A 25316-nucleotide genomic window follows, 5' to 3' on the forward strand; every position below is an offset into this window, starting at 1 on the left:
TTTGTTTGCGATAAGCCAGTCTGAAATTGTGTTAAGTTCAAAATTAAGGTTGCACTTTCTTGTACTGAATATATGTGTAAAATTTAAAAACTGAATATAGCAATTAATTCACTAAAAAGTGACTATACTCTGATATAAAATAACTATTAATCTACTGCTTACCAGGGGCGTGTCAAAACTTTTTTAGTGGGGTTGAACAACTTTTTTGTTCAATAATGGAGTATTTTATGTAGAAGCTTTTAATAATGCATTTTAGAAAATTACTTTACTGTCTAAAGTTTCTCGGATACATAAAAATGTTTAAACTTTAAACATTTCTAATATACAAGTAAACCTGAATGCAAAATCTTAATAAGTTATCCAGTTCTTAAGTTTTTAGTAAATAATTTATACATAAATCTATGTCCTGCTATTAATCACAATTTAAAAATTATACATTGTATTGTAAAGCTAACATGTATAAGGAAATATTTTGTACATTAGAAAACAAAGTAATGAACGAAATTGGTAAAAACTTATCTTAATAATAGAAAATATATTCAATGTTATGTAAAAAAATTGTCAAGTAGTTCCAGTTAAAATAATTTGACTAAAAATTTAAATCGAAAAAAAGCTAATGGCAGACGTAAACAATAATTTTACAACTTCACTTAAAATAAATTATTAAACTACGGTTGTTTATTGTTATAAAAATAAAACAATATGCGAATTAATCAATGGTTTCCTAATTTAAAAAGTAAATAGTTTTAGGTGTTAAGTCATTCAAAAATGGCTTATTAAAACAATTTTGATCGGCTAATTTTAAACGAAAAGTTTCTGTTTTTAAAATATGCTCCATTTGCAATTACAAAATGTTTATGTAGTATACTACTTTTTTCTACAAAACTAATAAAACAACGTTAAATATATTCCTTTAAAAACTGTAAACTTAATTTCACTTGAAATCTAAAAATTAACATATAGAGATGAGTTTTTATCTAACTACAACGTATTCCCATTCTTTTTTATTATGTGCATTCCATTTTTTTTTCTAAGGTCGCACAGGAAACTAGTCGAAACATGTCTCTGCTCTTTATGCATATAACAAAATTATCACTGTTCATCTTATATAACTTTAACTAATTGGTTGGTATTTAAAAAAATTATCCATCTTTTCGACCTGGAACCTTCCAAGACAGTTTTGGTTTCTTAAATGTACAGGTAGGTCTTTCCACAGCTTACTACCTTGATACGCTTTTGTTTTATGACCATATTTTTGTTACATGTTGGTAACAACTTATAAAGTTTCTTACAAATACAATTTTTACTTAAAACAGCTTAGAAGTTACCTCTACAGAATGTATTGTTAAATAATTACATTTTTCTAGGTGTGTTTTTATATAGAGAATTTACTATAAACACCTTCTTCACTAAAGCTCATACTTATTTAAACGAAATGTACTAACTATTCACATACGCATCGGAACGTCTGAAATTCTTTTTACCGCGCCTTGGTGGCTATGTTCCTCCTTTGCTCAGTCTTTCGCATCCTTGGACACTTCACTGACACCGTTGGAATCTTCTGTCAGTTCCTGCTTTTATTTTTGGCGTGCCTCCTAGCCCGAATGTTCTACAATAGCGATTCAAAATATGAGGTGAGTATACCCCTAGGAGTAAATTTCCTTGTTAAGGGGTAATTTTTTATTTTTGCTAGCTGTATAAATTAATGCTTATTAGTTATCTTGTTGATTTATAAGTTAACATATTGTTATAACTTTTTAAGTTAAACAAACTCTTTGAATTTTACGACTTTTCATATTTCAAAACTTTAAATAATTTTTATTTTCAAATTAATCACTACTTTGTATATTGGGAATAAGTTTGGTATTTAGCTTCAAAAATGGGGTTAAACATGAAGTAAAAGTTTAGAACCGGTAGGCTAAAACGGTATTGGAAAAGTTCTGAAGTTCTTGCAGCGCAGTTTTGAAAAAGCAAGCAACTGGTTTGGCAAAATGATGTTCTTGTGATTTTCAAGTTCCGACGCTATGTATTGTATTTTGTTGATTACGTTTTTAAATTGAGATATTTATAAAATCTGAAACTTATTTGAAGTTGAATTTAGTTTGTAAAAGTATGTGTTCGTTCAATAAATTTTGTCACAAAATTTAAATGTCTTGGTACTACATTTTTAGTTGTTTAGTTTAAATTAAAACTCTTAGGATTAAATATCATTCTCATGAAGCCACCGGTGACATACCTATCTAAAAAAGTTAAAACTTCACGTGTTTAGAAACTAATAAAACGTTATAACTAGTTCTTAAAAGTAAGTTTTAGGGTCAAATCTCTTTGTTATAAATCGCAAAGATAAAACTTGTTAGCTAATTATTCTATCAATAATATTAGTTAGTTTTGATATGTCGTTTTATCCAGGATTATAACTACTTAGCACTAAAACTAATTATAGAAAATAAGAATTCCAAAACTGTTGTGCAAGCTTTATTTAATTACTAAACTAAAATTAAGTTTAGATTATTATTAACTATTAGTTTTAGGTTTTTTATCACTTACCTATTTTAGTTAAATTACTTTATAACATGATCAACTTTTGTAACTTTTTATGAAAAACTTTTTTTTAACCTACATGCAGGGTTCGTGCGCGTCAGGCTAAATCAGGCTAATTCAGGCTAAATCAGTTTTTTTCAAAAAAGTTGAAAAACGTCAGGCTAAATCAGTTTTTTTATTCAAAAATTTGAGAATCTCATTTTTTCTCAGTTCAAATGCTTTGAAATTTTTGATTAAAAAAAATTGAAAAATCTTTTTAAGATTAAATTGAGATGTGAATTTATTTCGAAATAAAGATTTAGTTATTAAAGACAAAATCAGTCAGTATTTGTAAATATAAATGCTTAAAACCTTTTGTTGAATCTCTAAAAAATTAAAAAAAAATCATTATTTTGTTTTGAGTAGATGAACTGTTTTAATTTCTAATTTAAGGGCTTTATACCAAATACTTTTTAAATTAAAACTCTTAGCAGTTCATTCATATATTTAACTGTTTGTTTAAAGTTATTAGAGATATTCACAACACTAAAACTTAGCTTTAAGGTATAAGTACTAAGTTTTGTGGTAGTACAAAGTTCAAGTACAATTCATTTTTCCTTACAAGAACAAAATATTAAAGGTTTTTTTTTTAATTTAAGTGTAAGTTTTTTAAATCTGATACGACATTAACAATCACTGTGTTTATTTAGAGTTTAGGATTTATAATTATGTATCAATTTTAAGTATTAGTCAAAATATTATAAAAAACATTTCTTACTTATTCATACTATGTGGAAAAGTTTCATTTTAAATTTTAATAAAACACGACAATGCTCGTCGTTTTATTATAAGTCTTATGGTTGTAATGTTTTTACTTAGTGCTTAATTAAATTGAACAATTGTGTTTAGTAATATAAATAAAATTTTTACACTAGTAATCGATTAGATATAACACTTATTTTAAAACTTATCACTGAATTTGTTATTTTAAGGGCATAGGGGGTAAATCACCTTTTTTACAATTTAGTCTTATTTTATTTAGTTTTAACTAAGCTATGAGTTGCTTTTTGCAGATTTTAAAAGTTCAAAATATTTTTGACATAAAGCTGGTTGAAATCGGAGACTACAATAGTACTAATCAAGACCCCCCAATACCTAAAATGACTTCTGACGGGAATTTTCCTTACTTCGAAAAAATGTCAGGCTAAAATGGTCTCAGTCAGGCTAAATGAAAAAAACTTCGCGCACGAACCCTGTACATGTATGTTTCCAACCTTGTTTGTTCTAATATTTGTTAATAATTGTCTCTAGCTGATTGAAATCACCAGACTTTGTTGGTTACATTCAAACTTTTATATTATTTGGATTAAATATACAAGTTGTATAAAGTAGTAATTAAATTATAAAAGTAATAAACTAAATAGTTAAATCTATACACAATGTTAAATGAATTAAATATTATTACTATTTATTATTACTAACATTAAATTGAATTTGTTCTTTCAAGAATTTATTTTACAAACTAAGTTTCGGTCAAAGACCTCGTCAGTGCTAAAATAAATCTTATTCACATCGAATAAATAATATTCAATTTCTTTTTGAATAAGATTTATTTAAGGATTGACGAGGTCTTTGATTGTAACTTAGTTAGTAAAATAAATTCTTGAAAGAATAAATTCATTACTTCTCCCCCAGTAGTTGAGATTTCTCTATTATTTTTCCTAAAACCAAAACATATAATAACTAATATTAAGGTAAATTATCCATTTGTTCAAAATTTATCACCTGTGTAAGCGGTTAAATCAGTTTTATATTTAACTTGGTTAAAACAAGTAAACAGACTATTAGAAAAACAGACTTTTAGATCGATCTTTTAAATTGTACGATTTAGTATTTTATACTATAAATGAAAATATAACTGTTTTTTGTATACTTTATTTAGACATGCTTCGCAAAACTAAACTGGTGTAAGTTACTCGATAGTAACTAAACTAGTTCTATATGTCTTAATTGAAATTGAGAACGAAAGGTAGTATTTTGATATGATATCACGACATGTAAATTTGTAACATAAAATTATTTAACGAACATAAACACATTTAAACACATAAACTGAAACTCAAACGTTTCCGAATCGAATTATTAAAGTAATCAACAAAATACAGTATATAGCGTCTGAACATAAAAACATCATTCTTCCATCAATCAAAACCAGCTGCTTAATTTTTCAAAACTGCGCTGCAAGAACTCAACAACCTTTCCAAGATCGTTGTAGACCATTTGGGCTGGGAGGCATGCGGAAAATAAAAGCAGGAACTGACAAAAGATTCTAACGAAGAAGCTAACAGCCGACAAAGTATCCAAGGATGCTACATACTAAGTAGAAGAGGAACATAGCCACCAAGGCGCGGAGTAACTCAGCAGAAAAAGAAGTTCCAGACGTTTCTACTGCGTCTGTGAATGGTTAATACATTTCGTTTAGATAAGAGTGAACCTCAGAGGAAAAAGAGTCCATCATAAAAACAATGTATAAAAATATCTGGAAAAATATCAATATTTTAATGTGGATACTGTATGAGGCAACTAATAAGCTGTTTTAAGTGATATTTATATAAAATTTATGTTGATAGAAAGCCTTTATAAGTTATTGGTAATAATATATTTTAATGAGTGAAAATTTTTAAAATTTAATAAGACATGTTTTTTGTAACAGTGGTGTTTTTAGGTAACTTGTAAAATAAGTGTAATCAGCTTTCAAAACTCTAAAACAAACCAGGTTTAATGCACATTTGTTCAAACCTGTCAGTTAGTAAATTTCAAAATAAGTTAATAATATACTAAATTTTAAACATAACACAATAAAACCAGTACAATTTTTTTAGAGTTTTACCAGTATTGAATAATAAAAAAATTAAGTTAGTGTACTTAAGAGATCTACACTAATGTGCTAAAAAAATCATAGTACGTAAATGGTTATGTGGCAATTCAATTTTGGACAATTCAAATTCTTAAAAAGAATTTAGAAAGGTCATATCTCTAGGATTAATATATATACATTTGAAAAAAAACTTAGGTGTGTTTAAGTAATAAAGCATAGAAAAAAGTATATATTTTAATTAGTTAAAGAAAACTTTAGAAACTTAAAAAAATTAATCTAATTTATAACTTTTTTCAACCATATCTCAAAAAATTTTGCACAAAGAAAAAAAAACGATATTAATAAGTAGTACATATTTTTTTTTTGTTTTCAAATATAAAGTAAATTTTGGGTTGTAATTCTGTACGACTTTTTTAAATTCAATTGTCGAAATTTAAATTTTCCAAAGTTGAATAGTCGTGCACCCGCTTGTAAATACTTCCTACTGCTTTTAATCTAGAACAGTTAAGAAAAAATATGATAGTAAGATAAATTTATAGTTCTTACAAATAAACACAAACTTATATCCATTATTAAAACACAATAACATTTGAGAACAAGTTTCTTTTGAGAATACTCAAACATTATTCAAATTTATACCTAATACTTATTGCTACTTCAGTAAGTTGTACAAATATTAGTTATTAGTTCCATGACAATATGAATAAAAATAAAATCAAAACTAAAACCGACAAATTTGTACGTTTTACATAAACACTTTTGAATTTTTTTTTCGGATTTAGCAAAACTTATTAAAGATTAAATAGAATTTTATTGTTTATTGAACGACAAAAAAGGTGCTCATAATATTTGGTCTTAAGGCCTGGTGCACGAAAAAACCTTTAAACTATCGAGGTGACACCTATAAACGTCTTGTTCAAGACAGATATTTGTTCTTTGACTAGTTTTGCATTTTTATGGGGTGCAATTTAACGTGCTAAAATAAGTAATATCAACTGTCAAAATCTTGATTAAATCTAAATGTTTTAAATTTAATAATAAAAGCATTTATTAGTAATTGCAAAAAGCGTACCTTTTTAGTTTACAAGTTTTTTTTATGGTATACATTTATTCCAACACAAATATAATTTAGATGAAAACTCTATTCTTTTGAAACGTAGTACTGGGAAAAATACAAACACTTAACAACATGAAATACTTTTTGAAGATAATAACTTTACACCACAAGTTGATTTGTACAAAAATTTATTAATATGACTTTAGAAGTTGAATTTAAAAACCCAAAAACCAAGATAAACATACGTTAACTGAAAAAAATTAAGTGTTACTTGAATAATATACCACAAAATAAAACCATTTAGTTGCAAGTAAATTATTTCTAATAAAATACATTTCTAAAGTAATTCTATATCATTTAATAAGTAGTCGTACTTTAATAAATCTACTTAAATTAGTTCTATTATCTTTAAAAATAGAAAAGTTACTATTTTATCTTTACTTGTTTTCAGAAGTCTGTTACGGAGCCAAAAGAAAGTATGCTTAGTGGTTGAATTTATATAGTTTATGTGAAAACAGAAGTTGAGGCTTAATTTTTTGATTTATAACGTTTTGTTAAACAATTTGAGCTTCAAACAAAAAAATTAGCTTTTATTAGTTTTTTCACTCAAAAATTTTAAACTTTTACAAAGTTATAAGAAATATTTTAACTATTTTATTAAAAACAATCAAAACTAGTAAATGAAGGAAGTTTAAATTCAATTTTTATTTCAGGAAACTTCTACAATAATTTTAGTTCAATAAAATTAATGTTTTTTTTTTGAGATATAGCTAAAATAAATTTTAAATGTAGTAATTAATAGTAATTTTTAAACATATCAAAAAATATTAAAATTTTTATAAAAATTCAAAAATTGGTTGTAGATATCAATAAGACCTACATACATTTTTCTCAAATTTTTATATTATGTATTACTTTTTGAGATATGGTCACTCATATTTTTTTAAAGAATTTGAATTTTAGAAATTAGAATTGTTATGTAGCAAAAATTTTCTAAAATTACTTTTTACCACTGATCGAATAAATAGTACACAACTTTTTTGATGCAATTTATAACAAAAACAGTTTTGACACTGAACCTTGCTTTTAAAAGTTTTGTTAAAAGTACAATCTTAATATAAGAGTTTTGTTAACGAAACACCAATGTTTGTTTTTGTTTTGATCTTTATACTTTTTTTAATATTGATTATGTTATGTTAATAAATCAGTTAGTCTTTGTATATTTTTATTATTGTTGTTATATAACAAGTTTGGTCAACATCTCTAGTCGATAGGCCAGATTTGGAAATTTTTTTTTCGTAAGAGCCCGTATTTACTAGATCTAGATTTTTGCAAGCCGATTAAAAGTTCTAAAATTGCCGAAAAAAAGTTCTACATTTTTTAAACAACTAAGCTCTAAACTATAACAATACAATCGTGAAAGTAAAAAAACAGTTTACTCTCCACTTAGTTTGTACCAGGGGTCGCAGTCTTTTATAAGTAAACGGCCAACTTTTCTACATAATTTTTATATTGGGCCGCACTATATAGTAAAAGGTCTTTTGCTGGCAGCAGCTATTTAACAAAAAAAGTATAAAGTAAAAAAGTACTGCTTTTAATCGTAATTGTAATTAAATATGCAATAATACAGCACTTGTAACGTCTAAGTACTGAATTAAGAGACTAATTCTTAAATATAATATAACTATTCAAAATATAAATTTAATCGTTTGTTAACAAAAGATCCTAGCGAAACAAGTTTACTGGAATATATAAAAACAACAAATTATACAGTATCCTTCTTTTATTACACTGACATATTTTTCTGTGTGTTAAACGAGTCAACACACTTCAACTGAGCTATGAAAATGAAGGAAGCACTCAAAGGAGTCAATGTAATAAAAGAAGGATACTGTATAATTTGTTGTTTTTAAATTTAACATAAAAATATTATTTTCGAAAAAATATTCTTTTGCTGAAAAGTATCTCGCGGGCCACGGTTTGCCGATGTCCAGTGTAACCTTTTTTTTTTTAATTAATATATTTTACTTTTAGTCATAAAACTTAATTGTTTTTGTTTGCTTAGTATTTTATATTCCCGATTAAAGTTTTTTTTGATTGAGGTTTTATAATCTTATGGTTGTTATTCATCAAGGCTAACTCAATTTTAGCTTTTAAAAATAAATAGTTAATTAGAATACTCACTTTCAGTTTAGTATTGAGGTATTTATTTTATTTTTAATAATTTAAGTCTCTATAAATATATGACGTTTATTTTTAAATAAGTTTTTTGTTTTCAAAACTATAAAATTCATTAAAAACAAAGTAAATTTAAGTCTTAAAGGACAAAACTTCCTAAACTAAATGCCTTTTTTTAATTACTTGATTTATTTCTTAGGTCTAACTTGAGAAGATCCGAGGGAGTGACAACAGAAAATATTATAAAACATCACAAAACAAGTCTAGAAATGAGTTTTAATGAAAATTTTGTAAAGCTAATCTATTTAAAAATTTTATTTTTATTCAAAAGAAGGCTATCCTGTATAAGCACTTTATAACTTTTTAGTGAAAAAATACAGCATAGCATTAAGTTACAATCTTATAAAACTTGATTAGTTTAAGCAAAGTTGTTTAATGATGTCTTAAGTTAGTTATTTAAATAATGCAGGAAAAACTATTTGTATAAATTCATACTAAAAAAAGTATAATGAAATATTACATTATTTGCGCTATACTGGGTATAACAAATATTTTATACCTATATTTTATTGCAGACTTCTTTTATATACATAATGACACATAATTTTTTAACAAAATTAAAACCAACTAAATATTAAAACAAAATAAAATTGAAGCGGCAAACACGAGTATTTTATAACATTTTTCCCAACAGTCTAAAAAAATTTTTCTAATAGCTTAAAACATTTTTCCAAAATAACCTTTTTAAACTTTCCTAAAAAGCATAAAATAACATTCACAGCCTATTATTTCAAATTCAGCTAATCGTACAATAAACTGTACCATTACTACGTCATAATTATTATAAAATATTCTAAAATCGAAATTTCTGTTCACTATTATAATAAACTGTAACTTACTGACGATCACATGAAATTTTACATTTCAATGTGTGAAACAGCTGTTTAAATTATAGTTTTTATATAATTAGATAAATAATGACACATATATACATGTATGCGTTGAAATAAGCGGGTTGTTTGTATAAAAGAAGTAAATTCATATCGTCTTACCGTCATAAGAAAAATATCTTCTTAAAGTTCGATATTTTTTAAATATCTTATGTTATAGTCACTTATTTATAGTTTTGTGATATTTAATTATTTGTTTAGTTAGATGAAGTTCAAATTTTGCACTGAAGTTCTTCCTCTACAAAATTTGATAAACACGTCATACTGTATATTAGTGTAATTTGTGTATTAAAGTAACGCACAATCCAATTCAAACTTGAATAGCTGAAGATTACAAGCAACAGTGTGTATGAAACAATGGTACTGTAATTTTTGAATTTGTCAATTTGCAACAAACTATTTAAAAGTTTTTTAATGGGTTCTGTGTAAGTTTAATTAATTTGCCTAATTCTATTCTTTCCTAAATAAATATATATGTCTATTTTAACTTAAAAAATATTTTAAAACTACTACGGCCAGTAAAAGACTTCTAAAAGTAAGTTTTACCTCATAAAAAGCTGCTGGCTCCTGACCTTAATTATGCAATCGTTTTATATTTGGTTAATCAATGCTTTTTATACAATATGTTGAGAGCTGTAAGACAAAATATAAATATTTTTTCTAATACACTTTTAGCTTACTTCAAGAGTAACAGGTAACACTTTTCAAATTGAATCCAAAAAGAAAGTTGACATTTTATCAACTAAAATTTTACGATAAATTCGTGACTTAGTAAGTGTGTAATTATAAACCTTTAATAAGTTAATGCTTAAGCCTTGTAGAGGCGTGCTCAACATTTTAGTGGTTATAAACCAGGAGGCTACAAATATTGCAGTTTTATATCATGATAAGATTTCTTAAATATGACAAAGCTGCTTGTTTTCGTTTAAAATATAAATTGCTCAAAACAAGACTACATTACCTTATCACCAATTATATTTAATTATAAAAACAAATTATACAGTAATCTTCCTTTATTCTACCAACATATGTTTCTGTGTGTCAACGAATCAACACACTTCAACTGGGTTCTGTAAAAAAATAATTACTGTAATTAGACAATAGAAGCATAGAATAAAGTAGGTGTATATATGTTTTCATTAAAATAAGATATATTCTACAGATAATAGTTATTAATAGGTGAAATACTTAACATTAAATCCGACTGTTATAAAATTATATGATATTTGTAATTATTAAGTCTAAAATAAATAAGTAAGCTAAATTACACAACAAAATATAATATAAACAAACAACTTACGTTAATAGGAAAGATAACTAAATCAAAATTTACGGTTGTTAACTAACGAAAAAAAAAACATTTTTACAACTTTCCTATTAACGTAAGTTGTTTGTTTATATTATATTTTGTTGTGTAATTTAGCTTACTTATTTATTTTAGACTTAATAATTACAAATATCATACAATTTTATAACAGTCGGATTTAATGTTAAGTATTTCACCTATTAATAACTATTATCTGTAGAATATATCTTATTTTAATGAAAACATATATACACCTACTTTATTCTATGCTTCTATTCTCTCATTACAGTAATTATTTTTTTACAGAACCCAGTTGAAGTGTGTTGATTCGTTGACACACAGAAACATATGTTGGTAGAATAAAGGAAGATTACTGTATAATTTGTTTTTATTTATATTCCAGTGAAGTTACTTTACTAGGATCTTTTATTAGCAAACAATTAAAACTATATTTTGAACAGTTATTTAATTATATTCACATTTTTTTTGTTTAAACGAAACTCATTTAAAAACTTAACTTAGAAATTTTCTGGAGTTTATGATTAAGAGCAAAAATAAGGTCTGCAGCATATTATTTGGGAGCCTTAAGGTACAAATTTTTAATCCTAGTTTAGTGTGCACTGATTTAAATAGCCGTAAAGACCACTGCTTATTACTCTAAGTTTTGCTAATAAATAAATTAAATGTAAGCTCACAATATTTTAAATATTAATAATAGTTTTATTAACAAAACTTATATTAATACGTCTTAAGTTTTACTACATAACGGCAGATCTTCAGGTACTGCGCGTTTTCTTAAAACCTTGCTCACCATTAGTGTTGGAGCACTATATTTTTGTTCAGTTAGAGACTTTTATAGTCTAATATTAGTTTAATGCAATTAATTAAAAGTTATTAATTTTTCAAATTATAAAAACTAAAAAACACGGGTAGATGTAAAAATCTTACTCTCTGGAATAGAGTATTTTTTCCAAACACTGTTTAAAGTTAATCAATATCTAAGGTTATAAAAAATCAACGTGCAACATACTTATGGCAATTTGACGTTTATAATAAGTAAGCGACCTACTTTTTAGTCGTAAAAGCTTAGACAATATAGTGCAACGTAAAAAATACCTAGTTTTTAAAAAAATAATTTAATTTTAAGTAGCTTAACAACTAGTTTAAGAATCATTTCGCTAAATTTTGATAACTTAATAAACGAATAATTATTTTATATAAAACATTGAAAAAAGCTAAAGTTTTATATTTATAGACTAATAAAGTTGGCCTCTTCTGGAGTGAGATTTTTAGAAAGTTGATTTAGTTTCAAAACTGACAAATTTCTGAATTTTTTAAATATATGTGCTGCCGGCACTTCACTGAATTAATATCGCAATTAAACACAAATAGAGATTGAATTTTTGTTTAAAATTAATATCTGTAAATCTTATGAAACAATTAAAAACTAAAGTAGACCGAGATTATAGTTACTGAACTTTTAAATCTAAGTAAAACAACTGTTATTAGAACTAAATTTATCAAACCTAAGTAGTATCTTTCTAAATTGCCTTTACTGCACTGCATTTTTAAAAATGGAAAGTAGGGTTATTATAAACTAAGCAAGTTAATCTTATAAAAAAAAATTTTAGATGTTAAGCAGATGCAATATGCCAAATTTTAAGATTAAAAATACATGTTGTATTTAATTTATTGATAAAGTTATAATGAAAAACATATATGCTGTCAAAATAGCTAAAACGGTATATGAAGATAAAAGGTTTTCTTAATTAAAAAAGATCGTATTTACAGACCTTTTTTGTTAACTTTATTACAATCAACTCAGATCAATCATGTACAAATCAGACAGCTTTTTTGATAAATACAATTATAGTCCCAGTTACCAAGTTTTTCACAATCTTTGAATGTTTACTAGTTAAGGACAAAAAACTGCAAAAAAGATATTTTTTTTATTTTGCATGTGGCAAAAATATCTTAAATAAATTTTAAACTAGAACTATTTGAAGTATAATCATGAAAAATAAAATAAAGCTTAAGAGTTTTAAAAAAGTTTTTTCTAAATATATATAGTTTTATAGTTTTTAACGACATCAAAATATGATCTTTGTAAAAACTATTCAATCGTCTCGCACCAACTGGCATGACTTCTGTTGTAAAAGGAATTTTTAAATTTGGGTTAGAGCTCTAAATACACTAGAAAAATGGCCTTCTGGTCACTAATTAAAAAAAAAAAGATTTTGTTTTACTACTTTCAGTTGCGGACCAACTGTGTGCGGAAGACTTTTTTACTATACAGTGCGGCTAGCGACAATTTTTTTTAGGTTAATTGGTCTTTTATTTATAGAAGTCGGTCAAGCCTTGCTCTAAAACTAGGTTAATTAGATATTTATATCTCATATCTCTCAACTATCTGAGATATCCAACAATTACCCAAGTAACCTTAGTACTTTAAACAACTGAAATAATTCGATTTTGTGACACCCGTTTTAATGTTAGTACGTACTTTAATAACATAAGTAAAAATTAAAGTTTTATTTTCAATATATGTAGTATAAAAAACAAATATGTAAGATTTATCTTTAAAACTTCACAAAAATATTTTGAAAAAAACCTTTAAGTTAACCTTTTCCAAATAAGCTTAAAGTAATGAAATTAATATAATATAGATTGAAACAATGTTGTGTAGTAAGTAAAGAAAAAATTTTTACCCTAATATAAGAAAAATCTTAGCAGTGTATCTAAGTAAGAAATAAGCTATATTATTGATAAAACAGTTAGGTTTATAAATATAATTGCCTATAAGAGTATTTTACAACGTATTACTTAAAATTATACAATTTGTTAGATAATTTACAAACACTAGTTTTTTTTTAATAAAAAAATTGTTATAAAACACAAATGAAAGATATTTTTGACCAAAGGAAAACATTTTATACTATCTAACACTATGTAAATAAATATTTTAGACTATATTTGTTTTCAGGTTAAAAAATAAAATTTTTAATAAAAAAAAATAACATTCTTTTAATTTTTATATAAAACAGCTTGATCTGAAACTTATAAGATATTTTATAATATTTTTATCATTATAATGAACTAAATCATTTGTTTAACAAGCCAAGAAATTTTATTTAAAAAAAATTTTCTTGCACAGCATCATCCATTTATTTTGTACAAAATAAAATATGCTAAATTTACATATGTTTAAATATGGATCAGAAAAAAAAATTACTACGACAAAATTGTTGAGTTTTCTCCATTACCTTTAAAAAAACAGTTAATTATTTTTGCCCTACTAATAAAAAAAAATAAAAAACTTATAAATTAAAAGAAAAATTATTGTTTCAAAACAATAAAAGTCTTAAAAATCAACCAAGTAAAATTAAAAATTTCAATTCTTTAAATTTTTACAAAAAGTAAATTAACATTGTTAATTATATTTACTAGTATGATTTATTATACAGAATAAAAATATTGAAATCAAGTTTAATAAATATAATTTTTTTAAATATGAAATTGCAATTCATATTCAATAAAAAAGTTTACCTACCTATGAATTTAGCAGGCGAATACATGAAGGCAAGTGTGTACACGTACAAGTTTATTATTCCGTACATAAAAACTAGCTCAAAGGAGTTTTCATAGTGGAAGAGTGCGCTTGAAAACTCCCTGCTTATGAGAACGTTCCTCCCGAACGTCAAAAGAAAAAACGCAAAACTGCGAAATAAAACTTATAAAAAAATTGCTACAATCAGTTTAATAAACTTTGAAAAAATCAAACTAGTTAAGCGAGTTTTCGTGCAAAATACATAAAAAACATACCAAAAAATTATCAGACACAAGTTTATCGCAGTTAAAAACTTTATTTTGACTGAAATAAAGTGGTTGTTTTGTTTGAATGAGGCCACCATTAGGTAGGAAATGTACAGAAGATAAGTTGATACCAGCACATAGAACACGACTTTTATTGCCTGTTGTTAAATTAGTAAAATATAAAATAGTGCTACAGTTTTAGAACTAATAATTTTGTTTTAATTTTAGCATTTTACAGCAGTTGTTCTAAAACTTTACAAAAACTGTGCATAGTAAATAGCTAAAGCATTAGTTCTATTCACACTAGAAAATTTATTTAGACAGTTTATTACTAAAATTAAACTTATAATGATATAATTGATTTTATTTGTAGATAATTACTATAGGGGTGTTGAATATCAAGTTGTTACAATTACGTCCTTTTCACTAAAGTGGAGCTCTCACAGGGAAAGCTGGTAAAACATGATCAGCAAATCATCGATCTGACCTTGAACTGCTGCATGCACACAAACATCAAACAAAAGTATCGACAAAAAAAAAACCCTAATTAATATTACAGATTCAAACAAATAACCTTATCGAAATGGACTATTTAGAAAGCACATAGATAAATTGCCTACAATTAGTCATAAGTATAGACAAAAAATACCATATTTTTATCACTTTAAATGCAACAACTTACAACATAAAGTTTGAAAAAAAGATAAATCTTATTTTAAGTTTTGTTATATAAAGTTTTTGTCTTAAACAACTCAACTATGCTGTTTAATTACGGAAACTCGTTATCTTTTATAAATATGTTTTATTTGCTTACAAAAATTAGTTGCACAATAATAAATTTAAAACCTTTTTTTATCTCAAGTGGCAAAGACAATGCATAATATTAATTGTATATATTTTCAGCCGTTTTTCACTTTAAAATGTTTTAAATAAAACGTAGGAACTTGTAAAACAAAAAGCGTGCATTTGTTTCATTTTTTCAATGACAGTAAAAGTAATATTGTATTTATTACAATACTTATGTTCTTGCACAATAATAGAATTATCTACGTCATGACTGTGTTACTTCTTAATTTTAGTCTTGTTAGAAGAACACCTTTAAGTTTTTAAGCTGTTAGTCTGTCTGACGATAAAAATACTCGAAAGTCTTTTTTTCATATGCAGTACAATTTGACTGTTTTTAGAATCTTTTTATAACTAAAATCAGTTAAGAAACATCTAAAACAATCTTTAGAAAAAACATAACTTCCACTCTTATTTTAAGTATATATTTACTATTCATTCAAATAAAATGGATAATATTGTTAAACTATTCAAAATATAAATTTAAGCGTTTGTTAACAAAAGATCCTAGCGAAACAAGTTCACTGAACAAATTATACAGTACCCTTTCTTCATCACACTAACACATGTTTCTGTGAGTTAACGGATTAACACACTTTAACGGAGCTCTGTAAAAAATAAGTACTGTAAGGAAAGAATAGAAGCTGAAATAGGTATATACATGTGTCCATTAAAAATAAAAATAATTGCTATAGGTTTTATATAATAATTGATAATAATAGATAAAATACGTAATGTTAAATCCACTGTATAATATTTGTAATCATTAAGTCTAAATTTAATAAATAAAAGTAAAACTACAAAATAAAATAGCAAATCATAATATAAACTACTTACATGAAATCAAGGAAGTACTAATTCGAAACATTTACTGGTTACTAATCATTAAAAAAAAATATCTAATAATTACTTCACAATATTAAGCTGTTATATATAAACATTAGGACAAGCTAGTTAATTTATACTACAAAGTTGTTCGGTTTTTTCCATTACCTACATTACTCATTAAGTCATGGTGTATACTTACCCATAAAGCACTGACCAAAAACTAAATTACAGTGCCATACATAAACTACTATAACTTAATGGACACTTGTATATACCTACTTTAATTTCTAATCTTTCCTTACAGTACTTATTTTTTACAGAGCTTCGTTAAAGTTCTTTAATCCGTTAAGACACAGAAACATGTGTTAGTGTAATGAAGAAAGTATACTGTACAGTTTGTTATTATTATATATTCCAGTGAACTTGTTTCGCTAGGATCTTTTGTTAACAAACGCTTAAATTTATATTTTTGAACAGTAATATTCTTTATGTATTTAACTAAGTGTAACTACAGGTAACATTTAAAAAACACTGTTTTATATTATTGTATTACAACACAAGCACAAAATTTTGTTTGAGAAACCAGGTTATAAAGTTAAAAGGAACGTAAAGCAGTAAAACAAACTAAAATAATAATTGTCAACTAAGGTTTTGTGTTTTGAAGATATTACAATAAGTACCTTTAAATAATTTGAAATATCATTTTTTTTTACCAACTTTTCTATATTATAAACTAACTAAAAAATTGTGCGTGTCTAGCTTCAAACTAAACGTCGGATCCTGATCTTGACTGTACCTAAAAATTAAAGGTTCCTTAGAAATACTAGTTAATAAAAATATAAAACACTCGAAAAAAAAAAACTAATATGAAAGTTTTTTAGCTTCAAACTAATAAATCAGCAAACTGATGCCAAATTCCGACGAGAACCGCCAAAAGCCACAATGGGATGCAAACGAAGAGCTTGGGAAGTAAGTAGCTGCATTTATTATACGAGACACCATCGTATGCACACAACCACATCATAAGCAGTCCAAGCATAAAGCATGCCTGTTGACATTATTAATTAATTGCTATAAAAAAGCAGCTGACATTTACCAATGATAAAAATACAATGAATTTTCCTGCTATTAGTTCAAAACATATCTTACAAGGCTGCTACTCTATGAAAATTAATTTCATAAATACAATTGTAGTTATTGAAAATTGCACGCATAATTTCCTACTAACTATCCTCATACACAACTAATTTAAAAAAATTAAGAAATGAAACAAATTTGAGTAAAATTAAACATACAAATATGTACATTTTTTAACATAAAAATTTAAAATTAATAAGTTTAAAAGTTTTTTATATACTATATAAATTATATAACGGTTTTATAATTTATTAAAGAATGTTTTTTTATGCATTGTTACTAAATACTTTGTACTTATTATATCATAATACTTTAAGGATGGAAACTAGTTCCGAATATCAATTGTATTCATAAATACGTAGCTACGTCCTATTCTTTATATAAAACTTCCAACAACTTTTCTGTAATACTAAATCAGTTACATTATTACTACGACTAATTCTAAACATTTGCAAACTTTAAGTAATTTACTTCAATTTTAAGTTTGTCTGCTAACAAAAAATAATCGGTTTTTTTGAATTCAGACCTTTTTTATTTTTTCATTCAGGTACTTAACTTAATATTAATCAGATCTTAAAACCTTCTAAGTAGACGAAAAATTCAATTAGTTTTTTATGATTTTTTTAACTTTTAGTAAATAATTAAAAACTAATAAAAAGTATAATTAATTGTTTGCTTTACTAATTTTTAAACAGTTTTTTCTTCGATTAATTTTAATTTCATTTTTATAATAACCTACCTTTTTTACTTTTTACTATTTTATCAATAAAAATAATCATGAATTTGTGTTTTTTTAAACTTGCAAACTATATTTAAGTGAAAAACTAAGCTACCCTGAGGCGATAAAGTAAGAGAGTTGTTTAACTCTTACAAACTACTGCAAGTCTGTTTTGTAATCTTTTTGTTAACATGTTTAAAGTTGGAGTCTACAGATTCAATTTAACTTAAACATCAATAAAAAACTTTAGGTCATTTATATAACTTTTGAAATTAATAATGCTTAACTATAACTTAATCTTTAAAAAGAAAAATTACCATTGTTATCTATTGAAATGTTTGTAACGTTTTTCAATGAGAATATCCAATTTTGAAAAATCTATTTATTAAGAAATATACTGGTATAAAACCAAAACAAACATTAATAATGTTCATGAAATCTTTAACAGTAACAAAATTATAGTAAACCTATTCACTTTAAAGCAATATCGATGATTATTTTTAACTATCTTACGTAACTTAGGAGGAAAAAAATATCATAAAAATTAATGAAACTATGAATTTTTTTATCCCTTGAAATAAATTAATGAAAGACTATATTGCAATGGACTAAATCTACAATTCTTAATCCACTGATAAAATAATAAAAAAGTAGTTATATATATATATAGATTATTTTGTGCACTACGTTAATATAAAACCATAATTTATAATGAAAATTTTCTTCTTCAGTACCGTATAAAATTTGTATGCATTAATATTTTTCCTCAATGTTTTTTTTTTACAAAAACTAAAAAATTTTGCATCATTATAAAAAACGAACTTGAAAAATCTCATTTAACATCGAAGGTATACAACTTGTATAAAGAAAATTCAATGGGTATAATGGACCTGTTGAAATTTGTTTGTATAAAAATAATCTTTTTATCGTATAAATGTTAGTAATAATTTTTAAATACTATTTAAAACAAATTAAGCTTGCAATTTCCTAAGCATGCTTCTGGTTTTTTAAGTTTTTATGTAAGTAATTTTGCTTCTAAGGAAATTTAAAGATTTTAACTTCATAAAAATAGAATACAATCATTTGAGTATTAAAGATAATTAATATAAGCTATTAAATAAAACTAACTGATTAATTTTGTATAATAAATTTTAAATAGTTAATACATTTTATGTTACTTAAAAAATACTTCTAAATATTAATCTGTATAACTTTTCAAATATAATTTTACAACAACTTTAAAGAACGGTAAAAATAATTTAGTGTAAACTTTAATTTTAACTAACCAAAAACAGATATGATTAGGACCAATTATAAATTTAGTAAGTTCTAACTTTTAGTATATCGCAACACTCTATCATTAACTTACAAAAAAATTAATATTATACACCTTTTAAGTTATATGTAACTTGATTAGTTTTAGCTTTTTTGTTGGTTTATTGTGTAATATATAGTCTTTTAATTCTAAGCTTACTTATTATATTAGTTAAAACTAACTTAGTTGTATTTGAACAAGATGTCAAAGTTTTAGTTATCTAAATTTATTACTCTGGCAAACTTCTACTTGATTACATAAAAATTGCATTAAAAGATTTATATTTCATTCTTTGTCACAAAAAAGATGATTTAAACAGAGAGATTTTCACATTAGTTTACAATACAGCATAAAAAACTAAGCTAATGAAAATTGTTAGACTTTATATTGATTTTGCTTTGTACTCGAACATTATACAAGTAAAGTTATTTTAAACATTTAAAATTAATCTCTAAGACAAACGTGTAAAATATTCTTAAAATGAAAAAATGTTTTAGTTAAAAGTCTGGAGTTAAAAGATAGAAAAAAATTGTCATTTTATAAAGTACATATATGATCAAGAAAGTTACAACTACAGTAGTTTACAATTATTTTGTATATTATAAAATAACAATTAACCATTGCAAAGCAGTAATAAAGGTAAAACAACTGCTATCCATTTTTGTTCAACTGTCCAATTTCTTAGATAAAAGCGTCTCATTAAGTGGGCAAAATATCCCTAAACATATTTTAAAATAGTTGTTAAGATAAATATTAAAAGCATAATGACTTAACTTTAAATAAAATAAAATTAAACACTTAATTTTTATTAAAGTATGTTAAAAAAACCTAGAAAAGAATAAAAACGTAATATCATTTATTTTCAAATTAAACTTGAATGAGTTAGAAAATAAGTCAAGGGCATAGGGAGGTTATCACTTTTTCACAATTTGATCTTAATATGTTTAGTTTCAACTAAGCTACAAGTTTATTTCTACAGATTTTAAAACTAAAAATAATCTTTGGGATCTAGCCTGTAAAAGACCACAATAGGTTATTTAGAAGAGGTGCAAAACTAAAACAGCTAATAACTAGAAATCACTAAAAGTCTATCTCCTCCTACTACTTCAAATTTTCGGGAAATATTCCTTGCAACATTTAAAAACTTTATAGTTGCAAAATTAAATAAAACAAAACTTTATGACAAAGAACCCTTATTTTTCTAGTTTTGTTATAAAATTATTTTCTTAATTTTGTGCCTACTGAGTTTTTTATTGCAAGGAAAAATTCATAAAAGTTTGAAGAAATTATCTCACAAAAGGTGGAAGTAGATAGATTTTTAGTGAAATAGTCTTTTTTTGCATTTTTACTTTTTGCCTCCCATAAGGAGCCTATTGTAGTCTCCGACTTTGATCCGCTAAATCTCCAAAATTATTTTTAATTTTTTTAAATATGTAAAAAGAAACTTTTAGCTTACTTAAAACTCAACAAAACAAAGTTGTGAAAAAAAGTGATTTATCCCTTCTCATATGCCCTTAATATCTTTACAGAGTTGCCAATGATTTTTGAGAAATATTTTCCAGGTTTTCTGAATTTCTTCCAGATTTTTGAAAGCACACGCTTTTCTGTCTATTTTAGTTTAAAGTTAAGTTAAAGGTTAAAAAATGTGTAAAGTAGTATAATACATTGAAAAGATACTGTAAAGCTACTTTAAATGTGTTTTTTATAAAAATCATTTTGTTAATGACAAAAATGTTTTGTCTATATCATATGATAGATTTTTTGTGTCAAATCAAAATTTTACTACTTCACATGTAAATTTTTTTGGAAATTCCAGGTTTTTGATTGATTTTTGCTTAAAATTCCAAGTTTTTCCAGGTATTTTTATCTTAAATTGTTAAATTCCAGTTTTTTTTCAAAATTCCAGGTTTTGTGACAACCCTTTCATTAGTTAAAAAGATTGTTCTAACAGTTTTAGTTGAAAAACATCAACACAAACATTCGACAATAATGCATCTGTTTTGTAAACTTTAAAAAACTTCATCACGCACTACATGAGGGATCAGCAGTTTTTTTGAACTATAGACCATTTTTACTAAAGAAGTTTTTTGCGGGACTTTTTAAAAAAGTTTTATCTAAATAAGAGTGTATATGTACCTAAATAAACAGAAATAACATGGTAACACTGTTTCCTCAGAATCACAAAAAGAAAAAAACTATTGTTTTTTTAAATAAACATGCTTCTATCTAAATTAGTTGTATTTTTTTCTAAAAAGCATGTCACGAGCAAGAAATGTTTGCCTGGCGCGCCACAGCTTGCCGACCCCTGCACTACTGATACAGTTTGAATGGTACAATTTAGTTGCCCATAAAACCATAGTAAACTTTTTTTTCTTACTTAAATAAATTATGAATTCACTTAATTTTGCTTACATAAACTACAACACACTCAATTATTGAAAGTTATAAAAAGTTTTAGCTAAAAACATACAATTATGTATAACATAATTCTTTATTAAATTAACTGCATATTTTTGGAACGTATAAAACCAAGGCTCACTGTTATAAGAAATGTGATTACAACTAGAGAAAATCGAAACCACAACTCATACTGGGTGAATGCAGGATTGTAAGATTTGAACTGTAAAAATGTTTAAAATTGAAAACATACATATAACCTAGAAAATAGTTTAATTTAAGACATGTATAAACATAATTAAAATTGATATCTTAGAAAAAGTATATTTGAACACAAAGTAAACTACACAATTTTTTTTTGATTGCAGAATATCGTTTGATTAAACTCTTTAAAAACGAACTTTAAAATTATTATCAGAAAGGTCAATTAATTTATTTTTTTTAGCTAGTTAATACAGAAAATAGAAGTTAGCTAACTAAGTACTTAAACATTTTATTAATTTTCAAGTTATTTTTTTCATCTTTAAGCAAAACAAACATGGTATAAAACTTTTAAGAAAAATATTGAACTTTATGCTGACAAAACCATAACTAATATTTTATAAACAAAATAGCTAATCTCTTTATATGAAGTAATAGTATAAATTTTCACCATCGAATAGCATAAGTAGTTTTTATTTTAAAACTTAATCTATTAGAATCTGAATCTATGATAATAAGCTTATACAAACAAACTAACGCTTTACTGAAAAAGAGTTAATGTAAAACTAATTTAATGATAAAGTTTTTTAAGTTTGTACTGTAGAGCTCTATGCTTCAAAAGTATAGTAGATCAAATTATAATTTAAACAAAAAAAAAAGACTACATCACCATCCTTTTAGGTTTAATATCTAACAATCGAATATTTTTTAGAGGTATTTAAAAAATAAAAATTAATGAAATTAAAAATTTATACAACACCTACAAGTTTTATGACATAGGAATCAAATTGAAAATTCAATAGTAAGATTGCTGTACAATATGTGTGTCATTAGCTTTTAACTAATTAAAAAAATGTTGTTTGCTAATTGTTTCTAAAAGTAATGTTTGTTTTCATTTTTATACATATAAACTGTATATCAATTATATAGAGTTTGTTTTACATATATTTTCAGAACTAAAAAACGTACCTCAAAACTTATTTGTGAAACAGTTAGGTTTTTAAAAGGACTAAATGAAATTTCCAAGTTCATTTTAGAGTAGGCAATGTATCCAAAATGCAGAACATTAAGCGGTTCACACTTGTTAGAGTTGCAGATTAAATGACGATTTTTTACAAACGTGCTTACACCAGAGGATCCTGATCCATCGTGGTTAATTGGAAATAGAACAACTGAAATGTTTACTTTTTCGTTCACTTTTACATCTGTAAGTTAAAAAATGCATTAATCAATGTACTCATTTTTGTGGATGTATTTAACTCTATATCTTATTTTATGTTATAAAACGAAACCAAGGTCTTTAAAATCAAGGTAAGGAAACATAAATATTAAGTAATTATTTTTATATTTAAACTCATACCTTATTGTCAAAAATATTATGTATGCTCTTCGAAAGAAATTGAAACAATTCATAGTGAACTAAAGTTATGCTGAACTTAACATAAAAAGCTAACTAGTGTATGAAATTAATATTTTTAAATCTTATTGAAAATAAATTTTTAATGTAGCAAAGAGTTATATGAATTACATTTTTGAATATAAGCATAAATTATTATCAAAACAAAAGTTGTTATATTTTAAGTAGTAGTGTTGTAGTTATGCTTTTGTTTTATTCTTTTTTATACAAAAAGTAGGTTTACTTTAAACTAAAAATGAGGCAAGTTAAATACATACTTAGCTATTTTTTTGTGTTTTAGCTATTTGTAACTTTTAGTAGGTCTAAAATATAAGTTTTTGATAACCAAAAAGAACTTGCAATAAAGAAATTTTTCAATGAAACTTAAAATAAAACTTAATTAGGCCATTAACAAACATAACTGTTTAAAAATTAAAAGACACATAGCTTATGGATTTTCTCATAATGTTCTTATAATTTTATAAACATCTACTGAAATTATGGTTTTAAAAAATATACACATTTATATTTAGCAACTTATAGCTAATTTCCGTATTCTTGGTAATTATTTTTATATTATATTTTATTATTCTTGGTTTTTGTTTTTAAAGTCCATAACAAAAAAGTGCAAATAGTACTTAAAAAAAAACTGGCATAATTTTTGTTCTAAACAGAATTCTTAAACTTGGTTTGAGAGTCTAAATGCACTAGAAACTTGGTATTTTGGCCACCAATTACAAAAAAAACTATTCAAAAACAAAATTGTTAAATTTTAATTGCTTGTGCACTGTGCTTTTCTTAGTTAAAAAATATAAAACATTAACTTAAAAGTAATTGTACTTTTAGTATTTTAAAAAATGTAAATAAGGAAAAATATTGTTTGCATATTTGTAATAAATTCAAATTTAAGTTTTAAGATATGAAATTTACAATTTTTATTTTATAAAACAACATTGACTTTTTTTGAACAACATACTTAGTTACAAAAACTTTATTTATTAAGATTTTTTGATTTAATAAAACAATTGAAGAGTAAGTATAGAAGTTAACTTTTATTTAGAAAAAAATTGTAACTTACCTTTATTATTTAGAATTTTGATATTTGCAAAAAGCCAAATTTTTTGATTAAACAAACTGAATGTCGGTGAAGTAAATGTAAAAGGTCCTGACTGTAAAAATAGTTAATGAAAATTCATGTCAGGCTAGATAAAAGCAACTTTTACAGTATATTAAAAAACTACTTTTTAATTAAATAATAGTAGGGCTGCTACTCCTTAACTACAAAACTAACTTAAATTTATGATGAAACAAACAAATAATTTTCGTTTTTGGTACAAATAAATTTTACATATGGGCTATACTAAACTACTTATTATTGTATAACTAATAATGTCAGACTAACAGTACACATATGCATATTAAAGTAAGTCAAGACTTTTTTTTATGCTTAAAAGACATATAAGATATTATTAAGTTATATAGAAATACCTTTAAAAAGTTTGTAAAAAAGTATTCATACTTGAATTAACTTTTTTAATTGTTTACAAAAAACATTTAAATGCTTAAAGAATCCTGAAAATAATTGTTAGCATAATAAAATGTAAAAATAAACTAATTAAGTTTCAAAAGTAGAAAAACTACTTGTACAAATTAACAGTAGTAAACATTGTTAAAAAACTAGATAAAAATTAAAATTTTATCCAAGTTTTACTAATCTATAAAGTATAACATAAAGATTTCTTAAACCACAAACTTAAATCACTTCAATAGCTAAAAGTT

The 25316-nt window shown here is 24.6% G+C and overlaps 1 protein-coding gene across 1 annotated transcript in view; it reads right to left on the bottom strand.

The window, feature by feature from the left end:
* Window positions 1–13887: 13887 nt before the first annotated feature.
* Window positions 13888–25316, bottom strand: part of LOC145833986 (transmembrane protein 181-like) — an 11731-nt gene continuing 302 nt past the window's right edge. The window contains exons 3-12 of the mRNA XM_082941284.1: window positions 24616–24706; window positions 23111–23346; window positions 22083–22163; window positions 20162–20261; window positions 19051–19118; window positions 17279–17421; window positions 17112–17169; window positions 14712–14860; window positions 14440–14606; window positions 13888–14152 (exon numbers count right to left, since the gene is read on the bottom strand). Of these exons, the coding sequence (XP_082797410.1) occupies window positions 14121–14152; window positions 14440–14606; window positions 14712–14860; window positions 17112–17169; window positions 17279–17421; window positions 19051–19118; window positions 20162–20261; window positions 22083–22163; window positions 23111–23346; window positions 24616–24706 (1125 nt within the window). The 3' untranslated portion in view covers window positions 13888–14120. The remainder of the gene's footprint in view (window positions 14153–14439; window positions 14607–14711; window positions 14861–17111; window positions 17170–17278; window positions 17422–19050; window positions 19119–20161; window positions 20262–22082; window positions 22164–23110; window positions 23347–24615; window positions 24707–25316) is intronic.

Source organism: Thalia democratica, chromosome 4, assembly GCF_965202585.1.
Source record: "Thalia democratica chromosome 4, ktThaDemo2.hap1.1, whole genome shotgun sequence".
NCBI lineage: Eukaryota > Metazoa > Chordata > Thaliacea > Salpida > Salpidae > Thalia > Thalia democratica.